This window comes from Eubalaena glacialis, chromosome 3 (genome assembly GCF_028564815.1).
Source record: "Eubalaena glacialis isolate mEubGla1 chromosome 3, mEubGla1.1.hap2.+ XY, whole genome shotgun sequence".
NCBI classification, from domain to species: Eukaryota; Metazoa; Chordata; class Mammalia; order Artiodactyla; family Balaenidae; genus Eubalaena; species Eubalaena glacialis.
The window spans coordinates 88,477,677-88,494,965 of NC_083718.1; the positions used below are offsets into that span (position 1 = coordinate 88,477,677).

Here is a 17,289-nt window from a genome sequence, read left to right on the forward strand (position 1 = left end):
CCTTGTATTTGCTAGCATGAGACACCAAGAGGTAGGGGATGAATAACGTATCAGAAAGTCACCAGTGTACACAAAAGGGAAGTCCAGTGGCCCTAATCCTGGCTCCTGTGATAATTCCTCATGACAGAATCCAGGGAAGTTCCAGAAGTAGAACTCACTGGGGAAGTCAGAGGTTAAGAGTGTGATGGGCCAGAGCATTGAGCACACCTGTGAACGGGAATATTTGTGTCCCTATGAGTACTTGCTGTACCCAGAGCTAAACTGCCAGTTTTTCGGTTTTCCTTCGGGGTTGTCAGAAGAGAAAGGGGGTATAAATCCAGCTAGACGTGGTGGCCCCAGTTACTCCAGAGTGAGGAACTTCTTTGCTGAGGCTGGGGGAGGTTCTAGGTAAGGCAAGAGGTGATTTCATTCTTACCCAACATGATTCCAGGAACTGAAATATGTCATCATATTTAGACTTTTAGACTCAGGTCTGAAGAGTCATGAACACTCTTCCATGGGGGAGGGAGGACCTTTCATTTCATAGGCTGATGCTTTCATAGATCCTATGAAACCATGGGCCTTCCCATTATCTCTGCTTCTGTGTAAAAAGAAGCCCAACTTGGTGGAGAGAGGGAAAGAGGTGAACAGGGCCATAGTTTAGGATATTCACATTCAGAAGACTACTTTCTTCCAGGGATTATCAATATGGGCAGCAGAGTAAACAGGTATCTCCACCTAAGAAATAGGAGTGAGGAGTGAGGTCATGGTTCCCTCTAACCAAGCCAACCCCCTTTGAGGGATTAATGTAATTGGCAGTTGTCAATTTTTTTTTTTTTTTTTTGCAAGGGCTTTCTCTAGTTGTGGTAAGTGGGGGCCACTCTTCATCACGGTGCGCGGGCCTCTCACTATCGTGGCCTCTCTTGTTGCGGAGCACAGGCTCCAGACGCGCAGGCTCAGTAGTTGTGGCTCACGGGCCTAGTTGCTCCGCGGCATGTGGGATCTTCCCAGACCAGGGCTCGAACCCGTGTCCCCTGCATTGGCAGGCAGATTCTCAACCACTGCGCCACCAGGGAAGCCCAGTTGTCAATTTTGATCCTAATTTATAACTGTTTCTCAAATTTGGCTACATACTGGAATCATCTGAGACAATGTAAAAACATGTACTGGTGCCTGGACCCCCAGAGATTTTACCTTGATTGGTATGCAGTGCAGCTTGGGCACTGGATGTTTTAAAATCATCCCAGCTGATTCTAGTAGGCAGGAAAGTTTGAGAAGTATTGTCATGGGTCTCCCTTCCCCAATTAGCAAAATACTAGATATTCATTAGGATCACACGAAGTTAAAGAGGGAGATGAAACACGTAAGCATCTAAACTATAGTCAGTATTTAAAAGAATGTGACTTCCTGCCTCTCTCACACCTCCTTCAACCCCAACCCCACACAGGCAGAGGGGGAAATCAGTGATTGTCGACAGTCAGCTTACTATCTCACCAAGGTCATAGGAGGTGCCAAGTCTATCAGTAACAGTGATCAGTATTCTCATGTTCCAGTCTTCCCGGCCACACGATACAGAGCACATGCCCTAAACCATGCAAAGACACCAGACAGACTCTTGCACAAGGAAATTTTAGCCCCACAGTGGCCTGAGAAGCCGCCATGCACTGTCCACTTGGAAGCTTGTTTCAAAGCAAAGGAGGAGCGCTGGTGAGGACTGTGCTTGACAAGGCAAAAGAAAGGGCTACAGCCTTCCTCACCAAGGCTGGGACCACCCAAACTCTGGCCAATGGCACAGACTGGATATGACTCCAGTTCAACCCACATCACAGACCCTTTCATGCACAGTGCTCTCCTTCCTCCATCTTTCCCTTTGGGCAAAGACAAATTGACAGTGTGGAAAGATGAAGGAAAAGGTGTCAAGGAAAAGAAAGGTAATCTAGAGAACAGTCTTGCCTTTTGGCATGGAACAAATTTGTTATCCATCAGTTGTTGCTTCCAGGTGTGCTATAGTAGCAAGTTCTAGATCAGAGAGAACAGCACCTTCCTCTCATCTCTAAAGAGAGAAAAGATTGTTGCAAGGGGCCTCCAGAGTTGTTCAGCTGAGCTCAGCTCTGTGCTCTGAGCAAGATTGTAACAAAACCATTCTAGATAGAGAAGGTATAATGGAAATATGGAACTGGGAGCAGAGGATCTGAATTCAAGCCCATTTCTCCCAGTTACTAGTGATCTTGAACAAGTACCTCACTTCCCTGAGTTTTAGTTACTGCTCTGGCAGGGAACAGGGTAAAACCATGTTCACGTTGGTAGGTAAACCTAGGTTGCTGTACCTGTGTAACGCTGATAAGCAGAAGGTAGCCTCTTAGACTTCACTTCCTGCAGAAAGGAAGATGTACAAACTCTTCTAAAAATAGACTCAGTCTAGCTGGTTCTGGAAATCAAACTGATGTCAGAGTAGACAGCGTATCCATTTTCAGAGCTGATAAATAAGCCGATCCGAATGACCTTTGGGGCTTCAGATATGCAGATTCCTAGCTGTGGTCTTAGGTCGTTGGACACCCTTTGTACAGTGACCCTACCATCAATTTCTGCCTCATCCAAGCTCTCCTTTACAGGCACAGAGTGTGGTTTTAAGGTAATTTCAAATTGCTTTCTAGTTTTTTTAAGCACTACTAGAGAGCAAATTCATCACGTGAGGTTCTTATTTTAAGCTATAAGTGATAAGTGATAGCTTATAGCTTAAAATAAAACAAAATGTTTTATGATGTGGCATCCAGCCCATATTTACATCAAACCTTTCTCTAAAAGATGACTACATATTCTATGAATTCTGTGACTACATAACATCAATTATATCTGGGAGTTGACAGAATTCACAATCAGACATCACAGCCTGTGTTTCGGGTTCTAGCTGTTCTCGTGTCACCTGTGCAGAAACAGAAATTAACCTCGTGTAAGGGGAAGAGAGGTTTGGCACCCCTTCTTAATCCCTCCTCCACCATCCTTTTAGCCCCGAACCTGATGATGTCAGAATTTGAACTTGACTAAAAATATTTCACAGAGGAGGATATAATTGCCATGGAAATGATCCCATTGAATGTGGCCATCTTTTTCTGGCCACTTCGTCCTGCGTCGGTAGGCAAAAAACCTCTCTCCCGTGCCCTGCCAGTGAACATGTTGCCAATGTGTCAGGGCTTCAACGCACTTGGCGGAAGGTACCCCACACAGTCAGCGGTGGGAGAGCACCAGGTCTAGGGCCTGATGAACGTATATACCTGTTAACTGATGAGACACACACATGAGAAAGATAACAGTAAATATAGTTCCAAAAACAGCAAGCACAGCTCTCCCTCAATCGTCCACTGATAACGTGTACCCCTATGTTATTTCTTAAAACTCTGCCATCCAGCCAAAGCCATGCAGAGAAACACAGTGTGGGTTCATCATTCGCAAGAACACAAATGCAGCAGGAAGTGCTCACTTTCTCCCAACTGCTTCTGCAGCATCTGCAGCTCCTGCTGAGCCTCAGCCAAGGAGACCATGGGTGTCTCACAGCAGCCAAGGAGGGGAGGGCCAGCAGAGCTGAAAGGCAGGAAGCTGGGCGGAGCTGAGGGCAGTGGTGCCTGGGGAAGGCTAACCAGCGTGGGTATGGATTGAAAATGAAGGCCTAGAAACAGAGAGTTAGGGAGAAAGGAGATAAACCATTAGAGAGGAAGTCAGAGAAAAGAATGGGTGAAAGATTGAGAAGGTGAAACTATTCCCTGACCAAACATCTCCTTGGGGAGTGTCTATCATTCAACGTGGTGATGACTGAGATGGCCAAGGGGAAGCACTGTTACCCAAGAGGCTGGCCTAGCTGACCCCCTCCTCCCCCTTCCCTGCCAGGGCTATCCTGCATACACATTCTATGCTCATCTTGAAAACAATTGGCTACAAAAGGCAAGGTGGCTTTACCATAACCCAGGCAGCCATGAAAGCCCCATCATAGCCATCTGGACATGGATAGGTGAGGATGGCTGTGCCTGGATGCTCTCAAGAGCCCCTGCGGTGCTGCTACCAGCATATGCTAGTCCTGGTCCTTGTGACAAGACTCTCCCTACACCTAGAACTCCTCTTCTGAAAGCAACAGGACTCATCCTGAGGAGGGCAGAAGTAGACTAGGATAGTGGGGAAGTTTGCATGACTAATGCATGTAATTCAACACTGATGGAAACAAACTTCAGAATCCCAAATCAATGTATTCATTCACCAAAGGAAAAATAAAAGCCTTGGCATACTGACTTAGACACAATGGCTTGCAAATCTTTCTGGACATTCAAATAATTTAAGAAAAATTCTTGAAATATGTGGATTCTTTCATCCTTAATGCAATCTACTGAATCATAAACTCTGGCAGTAGGGCTTAGAAATTTGTTTCTAAAAAAATCTTCACAGGTGATCATTAGGCAGTCCATCTATAGACAGGTCTTTAGGAACCCTGGGAAGTTCTGAAGTTTGAATCTGTCTCCTCTTCTTAAAAAGAGTTATAGGGCAGGTAGCCCACAGAGGGAGAAGAAACCAAGACAGACCTGTGGAGAATGTCTCACGTGAAAGACAATGATCACGTTCTGAAAAACATCCCTTACCCCAAGATACTGACATAGTATCAGAGCAGTACAGCAAAGACCCCTGAATTACCAAGTGACACAGACCAGGCCTCCTTCAGGGAGGCATTCTGATTTTAAAACCCCTGACCTTCTGCTCTTTTTGATCCCAAAGCATTTACACAGATGTCTACAGTGCTAGGTGAATAGCTTTTCCCCATGATTTCCTGGTTTAGCTGCTGCCCACTCTGGCCCAGAAACTTTGAGCCCAGGCTCAGAAAGAGTTGAACACATTCTTTTTCTTAAGATTTTGGTTGACTTGTCCTCAAGAGAGACAAGGGTGGCAGAAGGAAAGTGTTGTTCTTCTGGGGGCACCTCTACATGAGTCCAACCTCACCACAACCACACTGAAGGCAGCCAGTCAGCCCATCTTGTTGTGGGGTAGGAGGTGAGAACAAGGTTTTCCCTTTCTCTGCCATTGCTGGTGTGGAGCTGTGATTGAACAATGCACCCCCTGGTAACTAAGCTGAGGCAGGTAAATGAAATGTACAACTATTGGTCCAAGACACATACCATATACACATCAAGGACTACCAACCCATTCATAAACCCATGAATGATAATGTAATATGAACAGAATCTTGTCTAAGGATACTGAAGCATCCTTAGCTATGAAGTAAGCAGCCCTACCTACTGTAGAGGCTCCTCTGCAGATAAAATGGGGAACACATATAAGGAAGCAGTGGATGTAAATTTCCCTTTGTTCTTTGGCTACAGTAATCCTGGGAGAAACATTTTGCTTCTTTGATTCCCAGGGTGAAATGAGAGAAAGAAATGAAGATGCTTCTTTTAGAATGATTAGCCAACTATTGGTCAAAATTGATATGTAGATCAAAGTCTATTGTGGATTATTGACTTTTCTAAAATATTTCAAACAAAGAGTAGTCAGACACTATTAGCTAATTTGGATGGTCTCTTGATTTTGTCTAGGATTTGATGTATTGATATATAAGCTCCTAATGATGCTTTTCTTGTCCCTGAAGAAAAGTCAAACAGGCAGCTGAGGAAGAGGAGATGAAGACCCTGCCCCCTTGGCAGTTGCATACCTGGGTGGGCCTGGCTGGCCTCCTTGGGGGGATTCTGGGGAGCTGGCAAGCTGATGGGGTTGCTGCTGGGTTCGGCCTTAACCCCCTGAGATGCACTGGTTGCTGATGGTTTAGAAGACAGTACAGCAGAATGACTCGAATGACGGATGGAATCTACAAAACCCATGAATGAAAGAACATGTTTGATGTTCTACAAAGAACTGGAATCTGGCCTTATATTTAACCAGGGCAGAGCCAAGCACAAGCACTGGGAGCGGTGTTCACTCCTTACTGGCAGGTAGCTCCTTCAGTGAGGAAAGCCACCTTAGAGGTGAGAGTGGGGCTCAGAGCCTGAAACCATGAGAATGGCACCTCCAAAAATACCAGGCGAGTCCAGCAGCATCTGTGGACACCCACGGAAACTCAGGGGTTCAGGAACTGCAGCTAGCTGGAGGGATAAGATATCCCATCTTAAAAAAGGAGGTCAATCAGACAGATTGTATGCTCATGAGGCAGTGGGGAAGAGAAGCCTCTGTAATCTCACTCTCCCCACTGTCGTTCGCCTGGTGCAACAGCAGCATCCATATGCTGGTGGAGACCCAGCGACAGGGGTAACTTGTAGAGTCAGGAGCAAAGCAAAGATCCTGACCCACTGGGGCCTGTGCTTGGCATGGTTCAGCCTGATACACACCAAGGTGCATCTATAGGGCCTGGATGTGGAGGTCTCCTCTCAACCTAGATAAAGGTGGTTCCACTCAGAAAGTAGAGGCTACCTGAGTGACCAGGTGAAGCTTTCTTCTCTTCATAGTGTGTGTACTCGCTGGCTACGTCCATGTCAGAGCAGGCTTCCGGCTCATCAGACGAGAAGGAAGAGCTGCTGGGAGACCGGTGGGAGGCACGGCTGCTGGAGGGCGTTAGGGACCGCGCGTCCAACGTGGCCTGCAGGACTTCAATCACTTTCTCCTTCTCCTGCAGCTCCCTGCTGAGCCTAGTGGGGTGAAGGAGGACAACAGCTGAACCCAAAGTCACTGGACTAGCTAGTCCTGACTAGGGCACATGGGAAAAGCCACATAAGCCAAGGAGACCATTCCCGCAAAGGGTAAACGAAATTACCCATCTCTGATTAGGAGTGGAAAGTAGGTCAGGTGCAGAGGGAAGGAGAGCGAGAGCTACCCAGTGCACTGGCCACACAATACACTGAGGACTAGCAGAGGCTCAGCTAGCGCTCCAAGGCACTGCTGCTTAAAGTATGGTCCCCAGGACAGCTGGAGTCCGAGAACTCTTGGTTCCCAGTCTCCAATAAGTACAGAAATGCAAGGTAAGCCTTGAGAAACATAGCAGTGTGGCGTTCCCACAACATCCGGGAGTATGATAAGTAGAATCATCTGGTTGACTGAGATACAGACAATGTGTGTGTCTGTGATGGATTAGAAATGAAAACAAACAAAAAAAATACTTTGTCCTTCACTGCAGATATTTTGAGAAGCACTGAGTGGTCTAAAGCACACTCACGACACAAAGGGGCGTGAACTAGTGACTACAAAGGACTCTGAGCCTGCATTTTATTGCACATAATGAGATAATATTCAGTGACTCAGTGAAAACTGGTTCCTAAGATGCTGTAGCCTCCGGGGATCTGAAACGTCAAGCACTTTTTTTTAAATTAGGAACTGTAATACAATTCTTTTTTTCCCAAGGAAATTGTGTGGCCATTAAACTAGCTGCCAACTCAACTTGGGGTAAGCCAACTTGGCAAAAAGCACACCTTGGTCTTTAAACACACAGTGGGGAAGCAGAGGAGATCCTTGGGGTGCCAAGGACCCTTAAAACCTGGTTAGTTTACTTTTAAGTCAGACTGACTCTAGGTTACTAAGCTAATAATATAATAATAAATCTAGGTTACTAATTTGAATAAATATACAAACAGAAATCAATAGAACTATATCAAAAGAGAGTAAGGCTAAAAAGAACAGTAATGTGTTCCATGAATAAATGAATTCACTACAATCAGCATTTTCCTTTTTCCCCCTGATTTGTGAAACTGCAGCCACCCTTGACCCCTTAGGCCTTGTTCCTGATTCCTTTACCAGATCCTATTTGAATTACCTCAGGGCCAGCGGCTCAAGTCCAGCTTGATCTTTCTCACTTTTATGATCCTCTGCAAACCAAATTCAGAAAGAAACAGTAAGAAATTAAACAGGTCTCACTTCACACATTATAAATGCAGGAGCCGATTTGGGTGCAAAATAGTGACTACTCTATGTGTGTCCAGGATATGTGGGAGAATTACTCTGGGAGACCTCAGATTGTAGCTTTAGAGAACAGACCTGTAGGTTCTCCTGAGCTCACCAGGCAGACCTTCCCTGACCTGGTAATCACCATCATGACTTCCTCTGCCCTAAATCAACACAAAAAAAGTTTAAAAGGCACTTGGCTAGCTTCCCTCTGGAACATTCCAGCCTCCAAGCCTGCCACAGACTGACTCCCAGACGGACCAGCTCTGTGACCCATCACAGCTTTCATGTAGAACTTACTCTTGCTTTGAGGAGATGACAAAGAGCCCTGTCCCACCTCTGCACCTGCCACTAGGATGTGGGATGGTTGGCCCCCAAGACCGATCCTGCTGTTCTCCCTCGGGTGCTCTCAGGAAATTCTAAGTCAAGGGCTTCAATAATTACCAATATTCCTAGCCCTTGTACTATGACATTCAGTGCCCAAACCATGTTCAAAAGGGCATAGTGCTTCATCTGTATTTGAATTACATTCATGTGCAATACCAGGCAATAGATGAAGAAACAGAGATACCAAAAGGTTAAGTCATTTGCCCAGAGAAACTTAATGGCAGCATCCAGGCTAGAGCTTGCGTATTGCAAGTCTCGGTTCAGGGTTCCTTTAACTACAGTGAAGTCCTCTGATCTCTTCTCCCTTTCTCCCCCTTAGCACTAGATGGACTCAGCCTCCTTCCCTAAAGGTCACATTCCATAAATGATGCTGTAATCATGGCCTCTCTGACCCTGTGGTTCCTCCTCAGTGCTTCCCACTGGCCAGTCCTGATTCTGTAATGACCCCTGGGAAATGAAGTGGAAGCAGAACCTGGGTTAAAAGGCTGTGGTGGAGGTGTGGCGGTCACCTGGGGCTGGGCTCTGGGAGGGACTGAGAGTGTCCGAAAGCCCTGTGGCCAACTTACTGGTGCTGAGTTTGCTGGTGAGCCTCTCTGTCAGCTGGCTTCCCTGAGCAAGTTGCTCCCGGAAGCTCTGCCCCAAGTAGTAGTCAATGTCGTTGCTCCTTAGGAGGTCCTCGAAAGACTTTACTGTATCTTTCGCATGCTGGGTGAGAAGATAACAGATACCTCTCCCTTCTCGTATTTTCTGGCGTAGGTAGGATAGTTCTCGGGCCTGGTCCTGAATCAGGGAATCATATTTCCTAATGTAGGAAAGAAGAGGAAAGGGTAAGAATGGAAAAGAGTGAAAATTAAGTTATGGGGGGCTTCTGTAGTCATTTCTGTGAGAACATCTCTAAGAGTTCCTCAGTTTAAGCTGAATTCTGGCACAAAAACCAAAGGATGTATTTAAGAGTAAATTCTGTTCTGACAAACTTGCATCAAACAACATGGTATGCCACCATTCTTCCACTGTTTTATATGTGTTAGTCATGTGTCCAAAAATGAAAAATAAGTTCTGTGGGGGTAAATACAGTGCCATATTTTACATCCCTTACAGCACCGATATAGTGTAGACTCACAGTTGATACTCAATAAATACTAAATATAGTTATTGGGTAGATGCTCAATAAATACTAAAAATCCAAATAGGTCCTTTCATGTCTTCTACTTCAAAGACCATCTATATTACGGCAGACTGTATTTTGCAAAGATGGCCATTACTCAAGCTCCCATTCCATGTGCTCTTCTATAATGTGGCTGTGCCCCTCTTTCATCATCGGGCAGGTTATTCTCCACCTCCTTAAATCTGGGTGGGTTCTGTGACCACCATGACCAAGGTAACATGGTGGAGGTAACAGTGCACCAAGTCCAGGAGTCACTCTTAACTGGCCTGGCAACTTCCACTTGGAAGCCAGCTGCCATGCTGAAGTGAAACTACCCTGAGACCACCATACTATGAGAGGCCCAGGCCAGGAGGAGAGGCCCCGGAAGACAAGGAGCCACATGGAGAAAGAGAGAAGCCAAGGAGCACCACGTCACCAGACACATGAATGAAGAAGCCATGTCCAGCCAGACATTTCAGTGACTCCAGCCCCAACCTCCATCTGATGGCAGCCGCATGAGAGACCCCAAGTGAGAGCTACACTGCTAAGCCCAGGCAATCCACATAAATTATTGTTTCAGTCCCCTAAGCTTTGGGGTGGTTTGTTACTCAGCATAGATAACCCAGATACTGAGAGGGATATCTACCCCGGTGTTTTTCAACCATAAAGTATCAATAACAATAATAATTATGGCAAATAAGTGTTGAGAGCTTTAATATATGCTAGGCATTATTATAAGCACTTGTATTAATTCATTTAAACCTAATAACCACCCTTTGAGATAGGTTTTCTTATTATCCTCATTTAATAGGTAAAGAAATAGGCTCAGAAAGACTGAGTAGGTTGCATAGCCTGTAAGTCCCAGAGCTAGGATTCGAACCCAGGAAGTCTGACTCCAGTCTTACTACGTATATCATATATCCTGTCACTTTAAGAATACATTCCTAAGAGGAAATCCCAGGGACCTGGTATCTCCCAGCAGGGGTCACGTGTCCTTTCTTCAGACCTAGTGCTACCATTTAATTAGGTGCTCCTCTGATTGCCCTGATGGGTTCTCTCTTCTACCTGCCCGGGCTACCCTCCTTCAAACATAAACTTAGACATCATCAATCAAGTAATGGTCCAAAGAGTACCCTCCTTACCCAGGCCACGAGGCTGATCTCAGCTCCTCGGCCAGCTTCCCTTCTGTTCCAGTTTTCGGGAGCTGGGCTTCCAGCTGGGACACCCTCTGGATCAGACTCTCCAGATCCTTTTTAGCCTGAAGCCCTGGGGGGTAGAAAGCCCCAGTGCCATCAGACAGCCACCCCTCGTCCTCATCAGTGACACTATGAGGTGAAGATCCCTCGAGGGTACCAACAGCCTTCAGCTTTTGGGGTCTCTCCAGACTAGATGAATAATCGCTTGTAACTGAGAGGGACCGGACCCGGCTCTTGAGGTTTTGAATGACCTTGTTGGCGTTCTGCAGCTGGGCCTTCAGATCTTTGATGTCCTTACATAGGACAGAGATGTCTTCTGACTTTCCATATGCCTGGAACTCCTCCTGCTTCCCTAGCTGGCTCTCCAAAGGCTTCTTTCCAGGGGGGCTGGCCGGTGTGGAGCCCAGGTGTCCCTGCTCAGAGCACAGCCCCTCCATTAGGACAGTTTCCCTGAGGCTGTCATGCTCCTCACACTCTGAGAAAAGACAAAGACATCTTCCTGAGTAAAGCTGGGCATGCTGCTGAGGCCACTCCCTTCAAGGTCTTGAGGACAATAATTACTAGAGCAAAAGTTGAAGCAGTACTTTATTCAGTGCTGGCACTGTACTAACATTCGAATGCACTATTTCTTACCCTCCCAAGAGCCCTGCAAGTCAGGTGTGGTCACCTTCTATTTTACTCAAGTGTTTTTCTCCTTGATTTCAATTTGGTGGATGTCCCTATAGTCACAGTGCTTTTATAATAGAAGAATATTTTTTTTAAACTTATGGTTTGCCTGTTCCCCCAAAGCTCATCTGGTCTTCTCATTAATAAATAGACCTTAGTATTTTTTTCTATAATAATCAGTTGGATAGAACATTTATTTTAATTAACAGCAGTATGCTGAAAACTAATTGTAGAAATTCAAACTCACACTCAGCCTCATTCTGGGCAAGAGTTCTCCTCCAAACTTCCTGTCCCTCTCTGGTCTTGTGTCCTCTTCAGTCTACCACACCCCCTCATCCCTACTCCTCGTTGCATGTGGGACTGGCCAACAGCACCCAAGTGTGAAGGCTGCCTCCAGGGAGGGAAGGTGAACCCCATACTTGTGCTCTTACCAGGACTGGTGCTCTCCTCCCGCTCAGCCTCATTCTCGCTTCGGCCACAAGTCTCATAGCCCAGGTCCTGGAGGTCCACCTGCACCTGCTTGCTATCCTGCTTCACCAAGGATTCACCTGCTTAGGAAGAGACAGGGGGTGTTACAGAGTATCTGAATTTCCCACATACACCCTCATCCTCAGTGGCACATACCCTGGCCCTTAGGGTGCAGGGAGGTTAGATCCAGAGTGGGATAGATGCTGCTTTGGACTTAGGTGGGAGAAGAGACCACCTGCTCCAGACAGCAGGACTTCCCTCCACCAGGATGAGCCTGCCATTGATGATCCCATCTACAGATATCTTTAAGTCATCTCTGGAAGCCCCAGGGAAACTAGTAAATGCTTTGTTCACAGGGGCTCAGTAAATGTTTGAATGGAGCTGAACTAATTCAGAGTTTCAAAGACATCTAGATCTGTACTGTTCCGTAAGGTAGCTACTAGCCACATGTGACTATTTTATGTTAAACGGATTAAAATTAAGCTTAAAATTCCCAAGTTGAATTAGCTACATTTCATGTTCTCCATAACCACATGTGACGTAGGTATAGAACATTTCTGTCACCGCAGAAGTTCTATTAGAAAGCGCTGATTCTAGACCAACAATGATGGTATATTTTTTAAGAATCTGATGTGGTGCAAAGAGGAGCAGAAGAGAAGCAATTAGCATACGTTGAGAGAGGTGAGGCAGTTTGTTGACTGTACCAGAAATCAGCAAATCTAAGTGTTAGTCCAATTCCTCCCTATACTGTCACTGCAAACTTGATTTATTCATTTACTCTTCTCTGCCATCTGCAAATTGAAGTTAAGTATCCACTTCCACAATCCTAGGGTCATGGTCAGGATTAAATTTGTTATGAGGTTGGGGAAGAAAAGTGAAGTCTGCAAAGCATGTAGCTTCTCAGGGAGAAGACAGACACTTTGGTGACGTGAACTTAAGACTTACTAAACATGACTCTGTATTTCTCCAGCTGGTTGGCCTGGGCAAAGACAGTGGCTTCTGATATCAGCAGCTTCTCCTGGAGATCTTGATAGCGTTGTCTGCACTGTGCCAACTGGGAGCGCAGGTGCTTGGTGGATCCTGGGAGGCTAAATTCTGACTGAGGTCCAGAGTTACGGGCCTGGGGCCGGTTGACCAGCTGTGAAAAGAGCCAGCACAGGGTCAGGGCAGTCTGAGCTCATCCCCCAGGCAGTGATAGCTGCTTCCCCTTGCGAACCCTGTGGACTTTATTCATGTGTCTGTCACAGCACTCCTCATCCCATTTGGCAGTTACTTGCTTTCCGGAATGAGCTCCTGGAGAGCTGGGGTAATGTTTTATTCATCTCTGTATCTACAACACATAGCATGGTGCCAAGTGAATCTACGAGGAGGAGCTCTCAGTAAATGTTTGTTCAATGATTGAAGAGAGACGGGGTGGAAACCTCCACTCATCCCTCCTTGCATTCCTGCCCAGTTGTCCTCTCAGAATCCTCTGCAGAAAGTAGAACACTCCCTAACATCATACACAAAAATAAACTCAGAATGGACTAAAGACCTAAATGTTAGACCAGACACTATGAAACTCTTAGAGGAAAACATAGGAAGAACACTCTTTGACATACATCACAGCAAGATCTTTTTTGACCCACCTCCTAGAGTAATGGAAATAAAAAAAAAATAAACAAATGGGACCTAATGAAACCTAAAAGCTTTTGCACAGCAAAGGAAACCATAAACAAGACGAAAAGACAACCCTCAGAATGGGAGAAAATATTTGCAAACGAATCAACGGACAAAGGATTAATCTCCAAATATATACACAGCTCATGCAGCTCAATATCAAAAAACTAACAACCCAATTCAAAAATGGGCAGAAGACCTAAATAGACATTTCTTCAAAGAAGACATACAGATGGCCAAGAGGCCCATGAAAAAATGCTCAACATCACTAATTATTAGAGAAATGCAAATAAAAAGTACAGTGAGGTATCACCTCATACCCGTTAGAATGGGCATCATCAGAAAATCTACAAACAATAATGCTGGAGAGGGTGTGGAGAAAAGGGAACCTGCTTGTACTGCTGGTGGGAATGTAAATTGATACAGCCACTATGGAGAACAGTACGGATGTTCCTTAAAAAACTAAAAATAGAACTACCATACGACCCAGCAATCCCACTACTGGGCATATACCCTGAGAAAACCATAACTCAAAAAGACACATGAACCCCAATGTTCATTGCAGCTCTATTTACAATAGCCAGGACATGGAAGCAACCTAAGTGTCCATCGACAGATGAATGGATAAAGAAGATGTGGTACATATATACAATGGAATATTACTCAGCCATAAAAAGGAATGAAATTGGGTCATTTGTAGAGACGTGGATGGACCTAGAGACTGTCATACAGAATGAAGTAAGTCAGAAAAATAAATATCATATATTAACACATATATGTGGAATCTAGAAAAATGGTACAGATGAACTGGTCTGCAAGGCAGAAATAGAGACATAGATGTAGGGAACAAACGTATGGACACCAATGGGGGAAAGGGGGAGGGCGGTGGGATGAATTGGGAGACTGGGATTGACATATATACACTAATATGTATAAAATAGATAACTAATGAGAACCTGCTGTATAGCACAGGGAACTCTACTTCATTTTGCTGTACAGTAGAAACTAACACAACATTGTAAAACAACTGTACCCCAATTAAAAAAAAAAAAAGAATCCTCTGTAGTCTCCATTTTACTTAATCCTCAGCTCAGCTGCCTCCCCTTAGAGGATCCTGATAACTCCTTCTGAGGCTCAGGGACAGACACCTGTGATGAGCTGTGATGAAAATGGCAGTGATAAGGAAGAGACGTCATTACCCACCACTTGTCTGGCTGCCTTAAAACCCCATGTATCCCTATATTGCATCCTATTGAAATGATCTGGTTTTGTGCCATCTTTTCCCACCATATTGAATACCTGAAGGACAGAGACAAAGCCTTATTGCCTGCTTCCAATGTCTAGTCTCTTATCTGGAAAATTAGGCACTCAAATATTTATGGAAAATTAATTATTCATGTAATATTTATAAGATGATGTTGTAAAAAACCTTTCTAAAGGTTGATGTGTGAGGACTATTATCACCACTACTTGTGGTGCAAAGGTGCCCTTCCCTTGGTACCTCCTGACCCACAGGGCAGAACTGTTTAAGGTAGAAACTGACATTTCCAACCCTTCTCCAAGGGTCTTTCATTCCATCTAATCCCACACTTACTTGGTGGGTATCCGCTGTGAAGGCAGTCCCAAGGTTAAGGCTCTGGGGTCTGGGGCAAGGCCTCATGGTCACACTCTCCTCTTCTTGGCATTGGTGCTTTCCAGAAGAGCAAACCAGCTCTGTGTTCATTCTGTCGATCTCCCTGGCCAGGTGCCCAAGGAGCTCAGGATTAAGTTTACTATTCCCTTCCTTGGTGCTCAGCACCAGCTGTTCTTTGAGGAGGTTGATGATATTGTGGGCATTCTTCAGTTTTCCCTGGAGCTTTCTGAATTCAGCCTGAAGGCTATTCTCATTCAGACCCCCTTTGGCAACCACAGTCTCCACCATCACCTCGCCCTTCTCCTTGTCTTCCTCAATCTCCCATCCATCAGACATTGCTTCTCCCATCTGCTCTTTCAGCTCTGCATTCTCAAGGCAAAGGCTCAGCATGGTGTTCCTACAGGAAACATACATAATCAGGGGCCAGGTCTGGTCTTGGCCTCAGTTCCTAATAGCCCCGTTTACCCACACCTCAGGCCATCAGAGACTCAGAGACACCCCAGAGCATGAAGTGACCTCAGAGACCTACAACAACTCCCTTATTTTATACACGAGGAAACCAAGGCTCAGAAAGAGCAAGAGATTACCCACACTCCCATAGCTACTTGGTGGCAGCATCATCACTAAAAATCTAGGACTCAAGACACCCAGTCTAGTTGTCTTTACTCATGCTTGCAGCCTCATGTTCTAATTTTCAGTGACCTCTGGAATAAACAAGGGTAACTACACTGTTAAGAAAAAAATAAAAAGGACATTGGGACAAATTTATTATTATGGATTCTACAGTTCTATTAGTTATCATCAGTCACTTTTCAACTACTGGATGAGAAATTTGGATCTAGGCACACAGAAGAAATAAATAACACTAATCACAACTATAATCAAATGTACTTATGTTAATTATTTGCTTTACGTCTGGCTCCTGTGATAGGAGATCATCTTCATGAGAACAGGGATTCTGCGTGTCCTGTTCACCCTGTATCTCCAGAACCTCCACTGTGCCGGCTGTGCATAAAATATTCATATTTGTTGAGGAAATAAAATGGACTAAATAACTAATTTTCACCAAGACATTCTAGACGCAGCCTTTCCTCCCACCAAATATTTCACTAGGATTGGGTGGAAGCAATAAAAAATATGGCTTTAAAAAGGCAATTTACTTAAAAAGGCAGTTCACTTAACCTCTAACACTGACCTAGTGGAGTTATTGGATGCTTACATGAAATTACATAAGTGGTATGGTTAGCTCGGTGTCTGCAACAGAGAAGTGATTTAATTCTGCTCATACTAGCTGCAGACCTGAGGAATACTAACAGCAGAATCCTAGGTGATGCTTGTTTAAAAAGCTTTAGAGCTAAGGCCTACAAATCGACATTTTACTTAAGTTCCACAGGTGATTCTTAAGCACACTAAATTGAGAACTGCTGACCAGAAGAGGCAAAGGAAGTAATAATTCATAGCCTGAAGGACCAGCAGTTGGCTATGCTCCTAGACTGGGTTTCTCAGATCCTGAAGTTTTGGAATAGAGCAGAGCTGGTCTAGCGTGAATCAAGGATGAAAATGCTTTAGGACACAGGAATCAGAGAGATCATCTATGAGAGTTTCAATGGAGAAAAGTGGGACAGGTATTTTACCAAAACTGATGTGTAAAAGGGAAAGAAAGGGGCACACGTGTGGTATAAAGAAGGATATTTAATATTTAATATTATGTCATAACTTTATATTTGCTGTGTTCACAATACAAACTAACAACAGCAATGTTCAACAAAATCTCAAAAGAGGGACTACGAATTACACAGATTCTATCTTCTACAGTATCAGTGGTGCTTCAGGTTGGATGGAGAGTTCAATCAGTTTTAGGTTAGTAACTCTGAGGAAAAAGGAAAATAATTCATGAAGGTACTACATTAGGTTGGATTGTATATTCAACTGTAGGATCAAAAGAGATGTATTGTTCTCACCCATGATAGCACAACAAAGTTTACACATAACAAAGTTTAAGTCAAACTTAAGCTTTAACTTAAGTAGAATTTAAGAAAAGAAATATCATGATAATTCAGAGTAAAAGAACCAACATTCAGGATGATCACAAGAGTATTTCAAAAATTGTTTGACAAAGTATACAGTATAGAAGAAAAGGTTTATAATTTAATAATTGGGAGCCAGGGGTCTAGCCAGGGACTATTATGCAACCTTGAGCAAGTTACCAGAACTTTTTAGGCCAGAGTTTCCTCGACTATGAAATAAGACATTATGCT

General features: G+C 44.6%; 1 protein-coding gene across 6 annotated transcripts in view; it reads right to left on the bottom strand.

The window, feature by feature from the left end:
• The window catches only part of PDE4DIP (phosphodiesterase 4D interacting protein), a 204,184-nt gene that overhangs the window by 22,000 nt on the left and 164,895 nt on the right, over positions 1-17,289 (bottom strand). For 5 of the 6 annotated variants that reach the window (XM_061183609.1, XM_061183602.1, XM_061183604.1 and 2 more), the window contains 8 exons: positions 14,993-15,428; positions 12,685-12,877; positions 11,703-11,822; positions 10,552-11,080; positions 8,832-9,067; positions 7,751-7,802; positions 6,418-6,632; positions 5,666-5,818 (listed from right to left, as the gene is read on the bottom strand). In XM_061183609.1, coding sequence (XP_061039592.1) covers positions 5,666-5,818; positions 6,418-6,632; positions 7,751-7,802; positions 8,832-9,067; positions 10,552-11,080; positions 11,703-11,822; positions 12,685-12,877; positions 14,993-15,428 — 1,934 coding nt within the window. Of the gene's footprint in view, positions 1-5,665; positions 5,819-6,417; positions 6,633-7,750; positions 7,803-8,831; positions 9,068-10,551; positions 11,081-11,702; positions 11,823-12,684; positions 12,878-14,992; positions 15,429-17,289 lie in introns of those variants that run through there. The other variant, XM_061183605.1, reaches the window with a different exon arrangement.